The 13,248-nt window shown below is 38.5% G+C and overlaps 1 protein-coding gene across 1 annotated transcript in view; it reads left to right on the forward strand.

Annotated features, from left to right (window-relative positions):
- Positions 1-13,248, forward strand: part of ROS1 (c-ros oncogene 1 , receptor tyrosine kinase) — a 169,246-nt gene that overhangs the window by 73,485 nt on the left and 82,513 nt on the right. The window contains 5 exon segments of the mRNA XM_006879005.1: positions 958-1,058; positions 4,708-4,922; positions 5,224-5,384; positions 5,911-6,055; positions 9,306-9,568. Coding sequence (XP_006879067.1) covers positions 958-1,058; positions 4,708-4,922; positions 5,224-5,384; positions 5,911-6,055; positions 9,306-9,568 — 885 coding nt within the window.

Here is a 13,248-nt window from a genome sequence, read left to right on the forward strand (position 1 = left end):
ATGAGATTGGCACAGGATAGAGCAGGGTTTAGGGCTGTTGTACATAGGGTCACTATGAGTCGCAAACAACTCGACGGCGCATAACAACAACAACAAACACAGAGATGACTTTAATAGCAGTGACATAGTATTGAGAGCTTTCTTTAAATCTCCTTTCACAGAATTCTTACTCTGTTCAATTCTTACTCTGTTCAAAGTAAAATATTATTGACTGTCAAGCTCTCTGCTAGATGTTGGACAGTAAAGTTCTCAAACCTAAGCACACATGAAATTTACTCAGAAGACTTGTCAAAGAACAGATTACTGGGTGCAACTTTCAGATTTTCTGTTCCGGGGGGTTTTGTGAGAACCCAAATAATTTCTAACATGTTTCCAGGTGCTAGTCCAGGAATAATTCTTTGACAACAAGGGGTACTAGTATATAAAAATGAGAACCAAATGCTCCGCTGGAGAAGGAAGGGTAATCGCCTCCTGTGCCAGTCTGATCTGATTTGACGGTACACAACAAGGGGGAAAAAAAGAACATATATTTTAAAAAAATGAGAACTAGGGAGCTCTGGTGGCCTAGTGGTAAGAAGCTGCATTGCAATCCCAGAGGTGCACTGTTTGAATCCACCAGATGCTCTGCTGGAGAAGGAGGGACAATCTTCTCCTGTACCAGTCAGATCCAATTTGACAGTACACACATACAAAATGATAGAATAATTTTTTTAAAAAGTGAGAACTACATAGTTTCTGCCTTTTGGGAGATTTTAAGGAAGGCAATGTTTATATTAAAAATACACAATAATAGGTATAATCATGTATATTTCTTATTCAATTAAAGGTAAACATCTCTAAGAGGTTGGCATTCCAAAAAGAAGGCTAAGGGAAGTTTTTAGTACAAGAATTACTTACTTGTGAGTATATGCTTAAAAAATGCATTTAACTAATTTTCTTCCTTTGTTTTCTACGTAGGTCATTGCTCTAACTTTAGACCTCAGTGAAGGTCTCCTGTATTGGCTAGTTCAAGATAGTGAATGTATTCACCTGTACACAGCTGTTTTACGGGGACAGAGGTAAGGAGTATTCTGCAAAAGCAATTGATTATGAGTCAGAGAAGACTATCTTGCCCCTTAGTTATAAGTAATAATGCATAAGCATTCACTGATTCTTTCTATATCAAACCAAATCAGTTGCCATCAAGTCAGTTCATACGTGGTGACCATTCATGCCAGAATAGAACTGTGCTTCATGGATGAATTTTTAGATAACCTAGCCTTCCTTCTGAGACACCTCTGGAGACATTTGAACCTCTAAACCTCCAATTACAACTCGCTGCTTTAGACCCTTACACCATTCAGAAACTCCATTCTTTCAGTAGCCATTTACAAGTGCCTCACTGTGTTGCAGGCATTGTGCTTGGCCCTAGAGCTCAATAATAAATGTCTTTAGGATTTTCTATTTTGTAAAAAAACAAAAACTAGATTTGTAAACAATGAATTATAATATGGAAGTGCTGCCAGGGGTTATGGAGAGAGTGTAGTGGAAATAATGAGTACAATGCTACTCAAGTCTATAAACACCAGTGCTTAAACATCACTTCCTCAGAGACACTCCCCGTAGTCCAGATTTAAGTTAAGTCTCCTTGTTAAGAAATCCATTCTGCTTTTCCCATATCTTTCAACATTGTAGTTATTTATTAATTACCTGGGTTTTTTCAGTTAGGCTCTGGTGGCTTAAGTGATAAGGAGTTGTACGGCCAACCCAAGGTATGCAGTTCAAATCTACTAGCCATTATGTGGGAGAAAGATGGCTGATCAATTCCTGTGCAATTTACTGCCTCTAAATACTCACTGGAGGGTCAGCTGTGAATTGGTTCCAACTGTACAGTACACAACAACAACATATGTCCTGTGAGGGCAGGATTAAATGTGTCTTATTGACTGTTGTATATCCAGTGGCTAACACATATGAAGGCAAATAATATGTATTGAATGAATGAGTGAACTAGTCCTCAATGAAATAATCTTGGATGATCTTATGAGCATCTCATGCATCATGGAGGGGTTTACAGTGCAAATGCCTCATTAAGATTTTGTGAATTGAACTTTTACTGAAGTCTAGCTTTTCTTGGTGAGTTGTTTTTTTTTTTTTATATCTCCTTTTGTGCATATCTTCATTTTTCTACCGGCCATCCGAATGTCTTTTTTCTTTTGTTAAGTATTTCTATGACTTTTGCCTATTTTGTTATCAGTCTTTTTCTTGTGGAAGCCCGATAGTATTCTGTAAACTTTTATTATGAAACCCTTGTCTGATATGTCATTGCCAAATGTTTTTGGTTTTTTTTCCCCCTAGGCAGTAAGTTTTCTTTTGACTCTGTTGGAAAAGGATTTTGATGCACACAGGGACTTAATTTTTAGAAGATCCTGTTCATCATTTTTTTTTTTCCTCTCTTGGTTGTGCATTTCTGGTTATATTTGCAAACCTGGAAGCAGATTTTCTCAATGCAACTCATCTTTTGATAGATATTCATATTTAATTTCTGAATTCTCCATTCTTTTCCACTGGTCTATGGTTCTATCATTATAGCAGTACCATGCTGTTTTGGTTACCTTGGCTATGTAGTAGGTTTTGAGACCAGGGAAGTATTATGCCTCTCACTTTTTATTTTTCAGAAGTACTTTGCTTACTTGGGGTCTCTTTCCTTCCCAAATAAACTTGCCAATTGCCTTTTCTATCTTTAAAAAAAATTAGTTTGGTATCTGCATTGGATTGCATTAAACATATAGATTGCTTTTGGTAGGACTCATTTTCACTATGTTGAGTTGTCCTATCCATTAACAGAATATTTTTCTATTTAAATAGACCTATTATTGTTTCTCATAATAGTGTTTTATAGTTTATTTCTAATTGGCTATTATAAATTATATTGCTTTTCTGGTTTCCTTCTCTGTGTTTTCTTTGTTACTGTAGAAGAATCCCATTGATTTTTTTCTTATATTGATCTTATATCCTGCCACTCTACTAAAATGATCTACTAGATCTAACAGTTGTAGTTTTGGTTTTGTTTTGTTTTAGCCTTTGGGGTTTTCTATGTATATTATCATTTAATCTGCATGTAGTAACAGTTTTATCACCTTTTTTCCAATTTAGATGCTTTTTATTCCTTTTTATTTCTTCCGGCTCCATGTCTCTGGCATATTCATTGGGTCTGCAATCTGATCTGCTTTGTAAGAAGAGGGCTTGTTTTATTTTTTCATAATGTTTGAAGCTGCATGCTGTTGCTTTTTTGATGTTATGTGACATTCTTGGTATGTGTGTGGCTGTTGTTGTGTCTGTGTGAGAGTTCTTTATCTTTATGATGTTATTAATCAGTTACAGACTCAAATTGTTCCCTTTTGGAGAAGGGCAGCTTGCTGGATCTTTCCTCTTTTTGTGCTGGTTATGTGTAGCAGAAAAGCTCACCTTTCCTAAATTCCTTCAAGTCCTCTCTGGTCTACAGCACAGCTGGTAACCAAATTCCTTTGGCTGATGCACTCGCTCTCCAGGGGAAAAGGGGGTGGCTCCTAGGATCTCTCTGTGCCCTCTCTAGTCTTAGGTAGCTTGGCAGTAATCTCATCTTAGTGTGGCCTGCTTACCCTAAAGTCTGTTATAATCCTAGATTGTCCCTAGCATAGTCAGTGACCTGGCTTCCTGGCTGATGCATTCCCTCTCCAGGAGAAGTAGGGGCGGCTCCTGGTACCTCTGTGTGCTCTGTCTGGTCCCATTCAGCCTGGAAGGATTTTTCAGGCTGAGTGCAGCCTGTCTCTCCTAAAGTCTATTTTCATCTTTAGTGGTCTATGGCATGACTGAAGGCCAAGTTCTCCTTTCAAGTCCAGCTTTTACCAGTTGTGGCTGCAAAGGTTTGACTCATTGACCTCTTGAAAGTGAGATGATAGTACTAAGGTTAGGCTTAACCCTCAACCACCCACTATTGGAAAGTTAATTTCTGACTCATGGTAACCCTCCATTGGTCTTCTAAGCCTCTTGTATATCTTAGAGCAGGAGGAGACTGCCCCATCTTACTCCCATGCAATAACTGTTAGATTTGAAGTGTCAATTGTTTGGTTGACAGTCTGGCAGGTAACCTACTATACAACCTGAGATCCTTGAGTACCAGAGGTCATAAATTTTGAAACAACCTATATGTGCTGGAGACTTTTAGGAGAAAGGAGTCTTTAGCTGAAAACAAGGTGCAATCCAAGCTAGTGGCTACTGAGGGGTATCCAAGCCCTACAGGGTTACCTGTGTCCTCAGGACCATTTTAGAAATGCTAAAATAGACAATCCTGAACAATGTTGGCATGAGCACGTCTGTGGATAATAGGCTATAACAACTCTGGGGATAGATCCTCAGGCCAAGTGCATCCTTGTTTTGTTGTGGGGTCCTTTAAAAAAATTTTTTTTATATAAATCAGAGATGTAAAAAAAAATTTAAAAAAAACCCCATAACAAAACAAAAACACAGTCTCATTAAGCCCAGACCCACTGCCTAATCAGTTTCAATTTCATAGTGTCCTCTATTGAGCTTTGCGAGGCTGAAAAGTCTTTGGGTAGAGACTGTCCATGTTTCTTCCAAGGAGCTGGTAGAGTCAAACCACTGGCATTTGGTTAAAAACACATGGTAAGCCCTGTACCACCAGGGCTCTTATCTTACTTCAGACACACTGGTGTTATGTTTTGGCAGTGTGGATGATCCTATCATCACAGAATTTGCAGCCTGGAGTACTTCAGAAATTTCCCAGAATGCACTGATGTACTACAGTGGTCGACTCTTCTGGATCAATGGTTATAGGATTATCACCACCCAGGAAATAAGTCAGAGAACCAGTGTCTCGGTTTTGGAACCAGAAAAATTCAACCAATTCACTATTATTCAGACAGCTCTCAAACCTCTACCAGGTACAATGTTTTCTCCTGCCTCTTCCCCTCTTCTTCCACAGATTTCAACCAATATTGGATTTTTTTTCCCCCTACAGAATAATGTTTTCCAAAGAAAAGGCTTTAATAGTTTCTGTTTGCTATTTTGTGTTTTGTTTCATTTTACCTGAGATTAGAGGGCTGAAAAAAAAATCAGAAAAAGATGATTTCCATGATATGATAATGGATGATTTTGTTCTTTTTCAGATTATTAGTAGTTTTGTTAATTTGTCATGATTTTTATGATGACTGATGATACTAAGTCTTTCTTTCTATCTTGTAGGGAACTTTTCCTTTACTCCTAGAGTTATTCCAGATTCTGTTTTAGAATCTTCCTTCAGGATTGAAGGAAATGCTTCAAGCTTTCAGATCCTTTGGGCTGCTCCTCCTGAGGTCGACTGGGGTGAAATTTTCTACAGTGTGGAACTTAGCGCTCCTTCTAAGGTATGGCTTAGCTTCTATTACCATCCACTTCTGAAGCAGACTGTGTCATATTGCATCTGCCCTGCCCTCACTGTTTGTACTTTTTCTTCTCAGTTTAGGCTGTCTCCTTTGCTGGTTCTACATTTTGCCCATAGGATTATTCTTGAGAATCGTGTTTACAGCCAGTGTCTGTTTTGTGTTAACTGCTATGCTAGCCACACTTTAACTGGTTTGTGGGGTAAAACCCGGGACTTAGTAAAAATTGTTGTTGTATATTCTCAAGTCGGAACCGATCCATAGTTGACCCTCCAGTGGGTTTTCATTGCACGGGAGGAGATTTCCCTTCTTAAGCAGAGCAGCTGATGGATTAGAACCATGTGCCTTTGGAATTATAGCACAGCTTTTTACCACTGACTGGGCCATTTTTTTAAAACTGCAAGTTTTTATTTTGCATGTGATCTAAAATTTGGAAATTTTGATTAACTAGAAAAACAAACGTGTAATTATTCTCTTCCTAAGAAAACAATATTATATGCTTTTATTTTAGTTTCTGGCTAGTGAACAACTGTCTTTACCTGTACTTACTGTGGAAGGACTGGAACCCTATGCCTTATTCAACCTTTCTGTCACTCCTTACACCTACTGGGGGAAAGGCCTGAAAACATCTCTGTCACTTCGAGCACCTGAGACAGGTATAGGGGTTAAAAATACTCTTTTAAAAAAGATAGAAAAACTATTTCAATGATTCAAAATATTAAAAAATAATCAATGATGTCAAATGGAATTTTAGAAACTATTAAAAAGAACATTCTCTTTTATAGATGCTATATCCTGACAATAACATTTTGGAGAGCTTCATACTAAAATAACTCCAGTAATTTCTTCCAAAATAATATTTTAAATTATGAAAGAACGTATCACTTTAACCATCTAAGATGCAGAGACACAATTTAGGTATTTGTGAAGAGATTCAGGGGGAAAATGGGCCTTTTGAAGCAAAGGCAGGTTTATCAAGAGGGGTTCTCAGAGTCCTCTTGGGATGAATAATTGATGTCTAAATATTTTTTTCAATTAATATCTTGGGAAAAGTGAAGCTGGAAGAGTGCTTCTTGAAGGTGAAGATGGCAAAGCTTTTTCCACTAGGAGAAGCTAATCCTTGGAAAGGGACATCACGCTTGGAATGGTGGAGGGTCAGTGAAAGAAGGGGAGACCCCCAACAAGGTGGATTAACACAGAGTGATTGCTTTGAAGGTCTCAGGTGTGTCAGGAATTATGAGGACAGCACAGGATAGAACAGGACTTGTGTCTGTTGTTCTTAGGGTCGCTATGTGTTATACTTGACTCAATGGTGCCTAACAACAACAAAATTAATATTTTTTTTAAGTTTAAAAGTCACACCATTATCTTTAATGTATGAATCATTTTAAAACTTACCTGATATGTTAATATGCATTAAGGATTTATTATATTCTTACCTCATATAAAAACATCACTTAATTTGATTCTTACACTGCTCTGAAGCATATAGATGTTAGCCTTTCTATTGTTATTGTTGTTTTTGATTGCCTTCAAGTCGAGTATGATTCATAGCGACCCTTTGAACAAAAGGCCTGAAGCCTTTCTATAACCATCGACATTTATCAAAGTTCGTAGAGTTTCTGGAGGCATGTTGTTTATGAAGTGGATGCCACTCCTGCTTCCAAAGTCTTTCTATCATGCAAGTGAAAAAAAAAAAAGGAAACCCAGTAGATGTCTAATGTAAAAATAACTAGTAGGTGGCGGGACTTCTTACTACAATATTATTAATCTTCAGTCCTTTTTAGAAATGTAGATAAACCATAGTATTATACTATTGTTGTGCATTGTTGTCAAGCTGAAACCACCTCAGAGCTGCCCCACTAGTGAGTTGTCAAGAGTCTATAAATCAGAAATTGCCCATCTTTCTCCCACGGAGCAGCTAGTAGATTTTAACCAACTGCCTTTGGGTCGGCAGCACAACTCCTTACCCACTAGGCCACCAGGTTTCCCTGTAATATTGAATTAATTTATTTAAATGTCCTCACACAGGACTTGTCAGGCCTTAAGAGCTTAATGAACATAGATTTCCAATCACTACTACATTTCATGTTGTCAAAATTTTTCCAACACTATTTATCCACAAATCTCACAGAAGGAGCATAGAGGAGACCTGACAGATTGTAGAACTAGCTAGCATTTGGAGCAAGGTATGCTCTGCCCGACATTGTCTTGGGATGTCATCTTTGATTGAACTATCTTGTGAAAATGGATCTGACTGTATCCATCAGGGGATGCACTGTATCCATCAGGATCAGCTTCCCTCCACTGGATGTCAGAGGCAATATGGAAGAGTGATGGGAATTGGACTTTGTTCTTAAGATGTTCTCTGTGATAGAACTCATAAATTAAGAGAGAAGGGGACAAAGATAACTACTGATAATAGATACAAGACAGGGATAGGTGAGCAGTGATTGCATAGTGAGAATAGACAACTCTATGAGTCTTCATTTTTATAAGAAACTTTAAATTCTTAGGAAGAGATAAAGAAGGCCTGCTATGGCCCGGAGAGACCTTTAATGAGTGGAGTGTAAATATCAACTAGTGTCTGAGGAATGCTGCAAGAATAACTATCTCATTGAAGAAGTATAAATATAAGAAAGCTGGAGATTTAGTTACAGTATAAATGTGCAGCATTAAGAAGCAATGTGATTGGAATAGAACAGGGAGAGTTTACCCTGGAGAAAAGTTTCAAGAAAAGGTACCTTTAAGGTGGATGTCTTGGTAATCAGGCAGATTATTTTTTTTTATTAAAAGATTGAGATAGACTTTAGAGGGATTATAAAATAATGAAAGAATTTTTCTTTTACTTTTCAAAGAGAAGAGCAAACTGGGGGGAGGTTGGGCAGGGAGAAAAGTGCAACAATGAATGAATGGAAATCCAAAGTCTCTGTAAACTTTCATTAAAATTAATAAAAGAAGATCGAGATAAACTAAATTTGTTGGTTTAGCTAGCGAATAAATGGTAGCTCTCCTCAGAATCTCAGACCATGGTCCTATGATGCTAGTACCACTCTCTCAAACTTCTACCTCCTAGGATAATTGAAGGTGAGATGACTTGAGTCCCTGGCAAGTTATATATATATATATAGATATTATTTTTAGATATATATTTTATATTTTTAGATATATTTTAGTTTACCCTAAAGTGAAGTGGTGTTGTTATTGGGTACCATAGATTTGGAACCAACCCATACCTCCACTGGGTTTTCAGAGGCAGTTAATCACATGGGAGGAGACTGCCCATCCTTCTCCCATGGAGTGGCTGGTAGCCTTAAACTATGTGTCTTTGTGATTACAGCACAACTTCTTGCCACTAGGCCAACCAGTGTTCCCTTAAAGTGCAGTAGTACAATAAATGTTGGCTATTCTCTTAAAGGTTAGCAGTTGGAATCCACCATCCCCTCTCTAAGATTTATGACTTCAGAAAACAGAAGGTTGCTATGAGTTGGAATCAATCAGATGACAATGAATTTAGGTCTAGATAGAGTACAACTTTTCTTCCTAGTGACAACAGTTCCTTTCTCCAACTTCATCACTAGGGCAAGATGAGACTGAATATTGCATTTTGTAAGAAAACCCATCCACCTACACAGGGCATAGATAAGAAAGATAAGGTAAAAAGAGGAATTTGGAATGTTTATAAAGATGTCTTATCTGCAAGTTAATATTTAATTATGCAAAACAGGATAAGGTTCTAAAGGAATCTATGGAATATTCTCTCCTTACGTTTTGCAAAAGGGATAAACATCACAGCTCTCTGGAATGAGAAATATTTACTGTTCAATTGATCCACACTCTTTATCACAAATGATAAAATCCAGCCTGATATCCTTTTTTGCCCTTATCTGTGCATCTGCTTTTCAGTTCCATCTGCACCAGAGAATCCCAGAATATTTGTGCTACCAAGTGGAAAATATGGTAACAAGGATGAAGTTGCAGTGGAATTTAGGTGGAACAAACCTAAGCATGAAAATGGTGTGCTAACAACATTTGAAATTTTCTATCAAATATCCAATCAAAGTAATGAAAACAAAATATTCAAAGACTGTATTGCTGTCAATGTCACTCCCTCCACAGTGTCTTTTCAACTGAAGGGATTGAGACCTGAGTCCATTGTTTACTTCCAGGTATGAAAATGAAAGTGGGGCTTTCGGGGTCCCATAATTGTAAGGGACTGGGGTAGGTAAGTACTACATTCTCCTATGTCAATAATGTGAGGTCGCTGTGATCATGGGGATGAAGTGGACAGTGGAGGTACAAGACAGAGGATAAAGGACAGCTAAAGCAAAGGCATTCTAACAGCTTTCTTATACTCAGGATACTTCCTAGATACAAAGTCAATCATATTTTTTTTTAATTATTGCTTTAGGCCATGCACCCTGTGTTATTGTGGTGGTATACTATAGAGTTGGAACTGGTCCATAGCTGCCCCTCTAGCAGGTTTTCAGATGCAGTTAATCCCACAGGAGATTGCTCATCCTTCTCCCATGGAGCAAGTGGTGGCCCCGAACCCTGTGCCTTTGGGATTGCAGAGCAGCTTCTTGCCACTAGGTCATCCGAGCTCCATTATTTCATTTGAAAGGCACTCCAGTGGCCTAGTAGTAAGGGATTTCACTGTCAACTTGAAGACACTGGATTCAAATCTGTAAGCTGGCTCTATGGGGGCCATCTCCTCCCATGCAATTTACTGCCTCTGAAAATCCACTAGAAGATCAGCAATGGGCTGGTTCCAACTCAAAGGTACATAACAACATAATAACATTCATTTGACCCCCCATACTGTAAAGAAAGAATAAAATCCTGGGTGTATCAGTCAATTATCAAAGTTACATTACTGTAGAGATTTGGTCGCCTGCTGGGTAAGGCAGGCAGTTCAAATCTACCAGCCACTGCATGGGAGAAAGACGGACAATCTCCTCCCTTGCAATTTATAGCCTCTGAAACCTATCTGTGGGCCAGCCATGCATTGATTCATTCTCGATGGCAATGAGTTGGTTTAAGTGGACATGACTACTATATGTTGTGAGTCTGTCAATAATGTGTATCAAACTTCTAGGTTTGTTTCCATTATGTCCTACATCGTGGATCAACTAGGTGCTTTGAACTGTCAGTGGATGTAAGAGCTGAAGGTTGGAGAATTTACATTTAAATGGTACCAGGAGAAAATCAGAGAAAATAGCAGTGAAGAAAAAAAAGACTACTATTACTTCCAGTTTAATGTTTTATATTTCCTGTGAAATATCTTTCCATTTATAAGATAGATTACTCATTGGTTTTTATTTACCTTCCATAAATATTAGGTTGATAACAACATTGTGTATGTTTATAGAGTTATTTTCCTTGCGAAATATATAATGGAGTAACTTGGGAGTAAATAAGGTTTTGATGCTGCTCTAGAATTGGGGGGGTTCCTAAAAGTCTTTCTTTGTCTTTTTATAAACTTTCAATTTACCAATTGTTTTGATCACTTGTAAGCTTTACATATATTAATTTTTTTAAAGTTTTATTTATATTGATTTACAAAGTACCAATACATTTTTTTCACACAACATCTTTCTCATTTCCTTCAACCCCCCCACCCCTGTACTTCAAATTGTGTAACCCTATGATTTTTTTAAAGTAATTAAAATTACACAGTCAAATGCCTTTGCATAGTCAATGAAACACAGATAGACATTCCTCTGGTATTCCCTGCTTTCAGCCAAGATCCATCTAACATCAGCTACAATATCTCTAGTACCACGACCCCTTCTAAAACCAGCCTGGACTTCTGGTAGTTCTCTGTTGATGTGCTGTTCCAGTCGTTTTTGGATAATCTTCAGTAAAATCTTGCTTGCATGTGAAATCAGTGAGATTGTTCCCAGAACACTTGATCGTTCTAATGCGAAACTTATACTTGGACCAGGAGGCAGTCGTCAGACAGAGCAAGGGAACACTGCATGGTTCAAAATTGGGAAGGGTGTACGCCAGGGATGCATCCTATCTCCATACCTTTTCAACCTATATGCAGAACAGATTATCCAGGAGGCTGGGCTCTATGAGGAGAAATGTGGGGTCAAGATTGGTGGACGATTTATCAACAACCTGCGTTATGCGGATGACACAACCCTGCTTGCTGAAACTGAAGAGGACCCGAAGTGCCTGCTGCAGAGTGTCAAGGACTGCAGCCTACAATATGGATTGAGGTTCAATGTCAAGAAGACAAAGATTCTCACCACTGGACCAATTGACAGCATCAGGATGGATGGTGAAGAGATTGAGATTGTACACAGCTTTAGTTTGCTTGGCTCTGTAGTCAACAGTCTTGGCACCAGCAGTCAGGAAATTAAAAGGCGCATTGCTATGGGAAAGTCTGCTGTTAGGGACCTCTCCAAAGTACTGAAGAGCAATGGTGTCTCTCTGGAGACTAAGGTGCATCTGATATAGGCTATGGTCTTCACAATCACTTGTTATGCATCAGAGAGTTGGACAATGACCAGGGAGGATAGAAGGAGAATTGATGCCTTTGAGCTGTGGTGCTGGAGAAGAGTATTGAGAATACCATGGACTGCTAGGAAAACAAACAGATTTGTCCTGGAAAGGGTTAAACCGGGTGGCTCCTTGGAGGCAAGGATTCTGAGGCTCCATTAACATACTTTGGACATGTTGTGAGGAGAGACCAGTCCTTGGAGAGGGACATCATGCTTGGAAGGGTGGAGGGACAGCACAGGAGAGGAAGGCCCTCTATGAGGTGGATTGATTCAGTGACTGGGATAATTGGGATGGGAGTGTCAGAGACAGTGCGATTGGCACAGGACAGAGCGGAGTTTGGGGCTGTTGTACATAGGGTCGCTATGAGTCGCAAGCGACTCGATGGCACATAACAACAACAACAAAAATTAAAATTACAGATAAACTATATTCTTATTTATAAGAATTACATGGGTTCTGGTTAAGTCTGTCTATACAGATATAGCTTCAAATCTCCCTCACCGTGGAACCATGCAAAAATGAGGTCACAGGCTGGATATGCATGGATTTCAGAGCACACAGTTCTGAGCAAAAACTGCTTGACAGACACATACTGCATAGATAGTTAAGTAGGATCTATTTCCTAATCATTGACATTGGCTCTGGTCCAAATATGATGACCCTGCAGAAAAGAGTCATCGGAGAGAGAGATGGCAAAGCTTCACCTCACATTCTTCGGACATATTGTTAGGATAGGCTATTCCTTGGAGAGGGACATCATGCTTGGAAAAGTGGTGGTTCTTGTTGTGAGATGCCATCAAGTCAATTATGACTCATATCGATTCAATGAGCAACAGGTCTGAAACCTGTCCGATCCTGGGCCATTTTCACAATCTCCAACACAATCAAGCCCACTGCTGAAGTCACTGGGTCAATCGAGAAAAAGATTCTCCACCAGATGGATTGACAAAGTAACTGCAGCAATTGGTTCAAGTATGTCAGAAATGATGAGAACGACACAGAATAGGACCAGGTTCAGATTTTTTGTTTGTAGGGTCACTATATCTTACTTGACTCCAACAATAACAACAGAAAAGATTAAATGTATAATGAAAATAATTCAATATTTTTTGTTTTTATAATTGATATTTTAACAAAAGTTTACAGAAAACTTGGATTTCCATTTATTCATTATTGAGGAATATACTGAGTCATTGTATAGAAAGGAATTGGCAGATACAGAAGAATTTAATAAAATAACATATGAGCAAGAGCCTCTGGTGATGAAGGAAGAAGTTCAAGCTGCTTTGAAGGAAATAGCAAAAAATAAGGCCCCAGGAATAGATGGTATACCAAT

The sequence above is a fragment of the Elephantulus edwardii genome, unplaced genomic scaffold (genome assembly GCF_000299155.1).
Source record: "Elephantulus edwardii isolate Elephantulus edwardi_28Jun2011 unplaced genomic scaffold, EleEdw1.0 scaffold00002, whole genome shotgun sequence".
Taxonomy (NCBI): domain Eukaryota; kingdom Metazoa; phylum Chordata; class Mammalia; order Macroscelidea; family Macroscelididae; genus Elephantulus; species Elephantulus edwardii.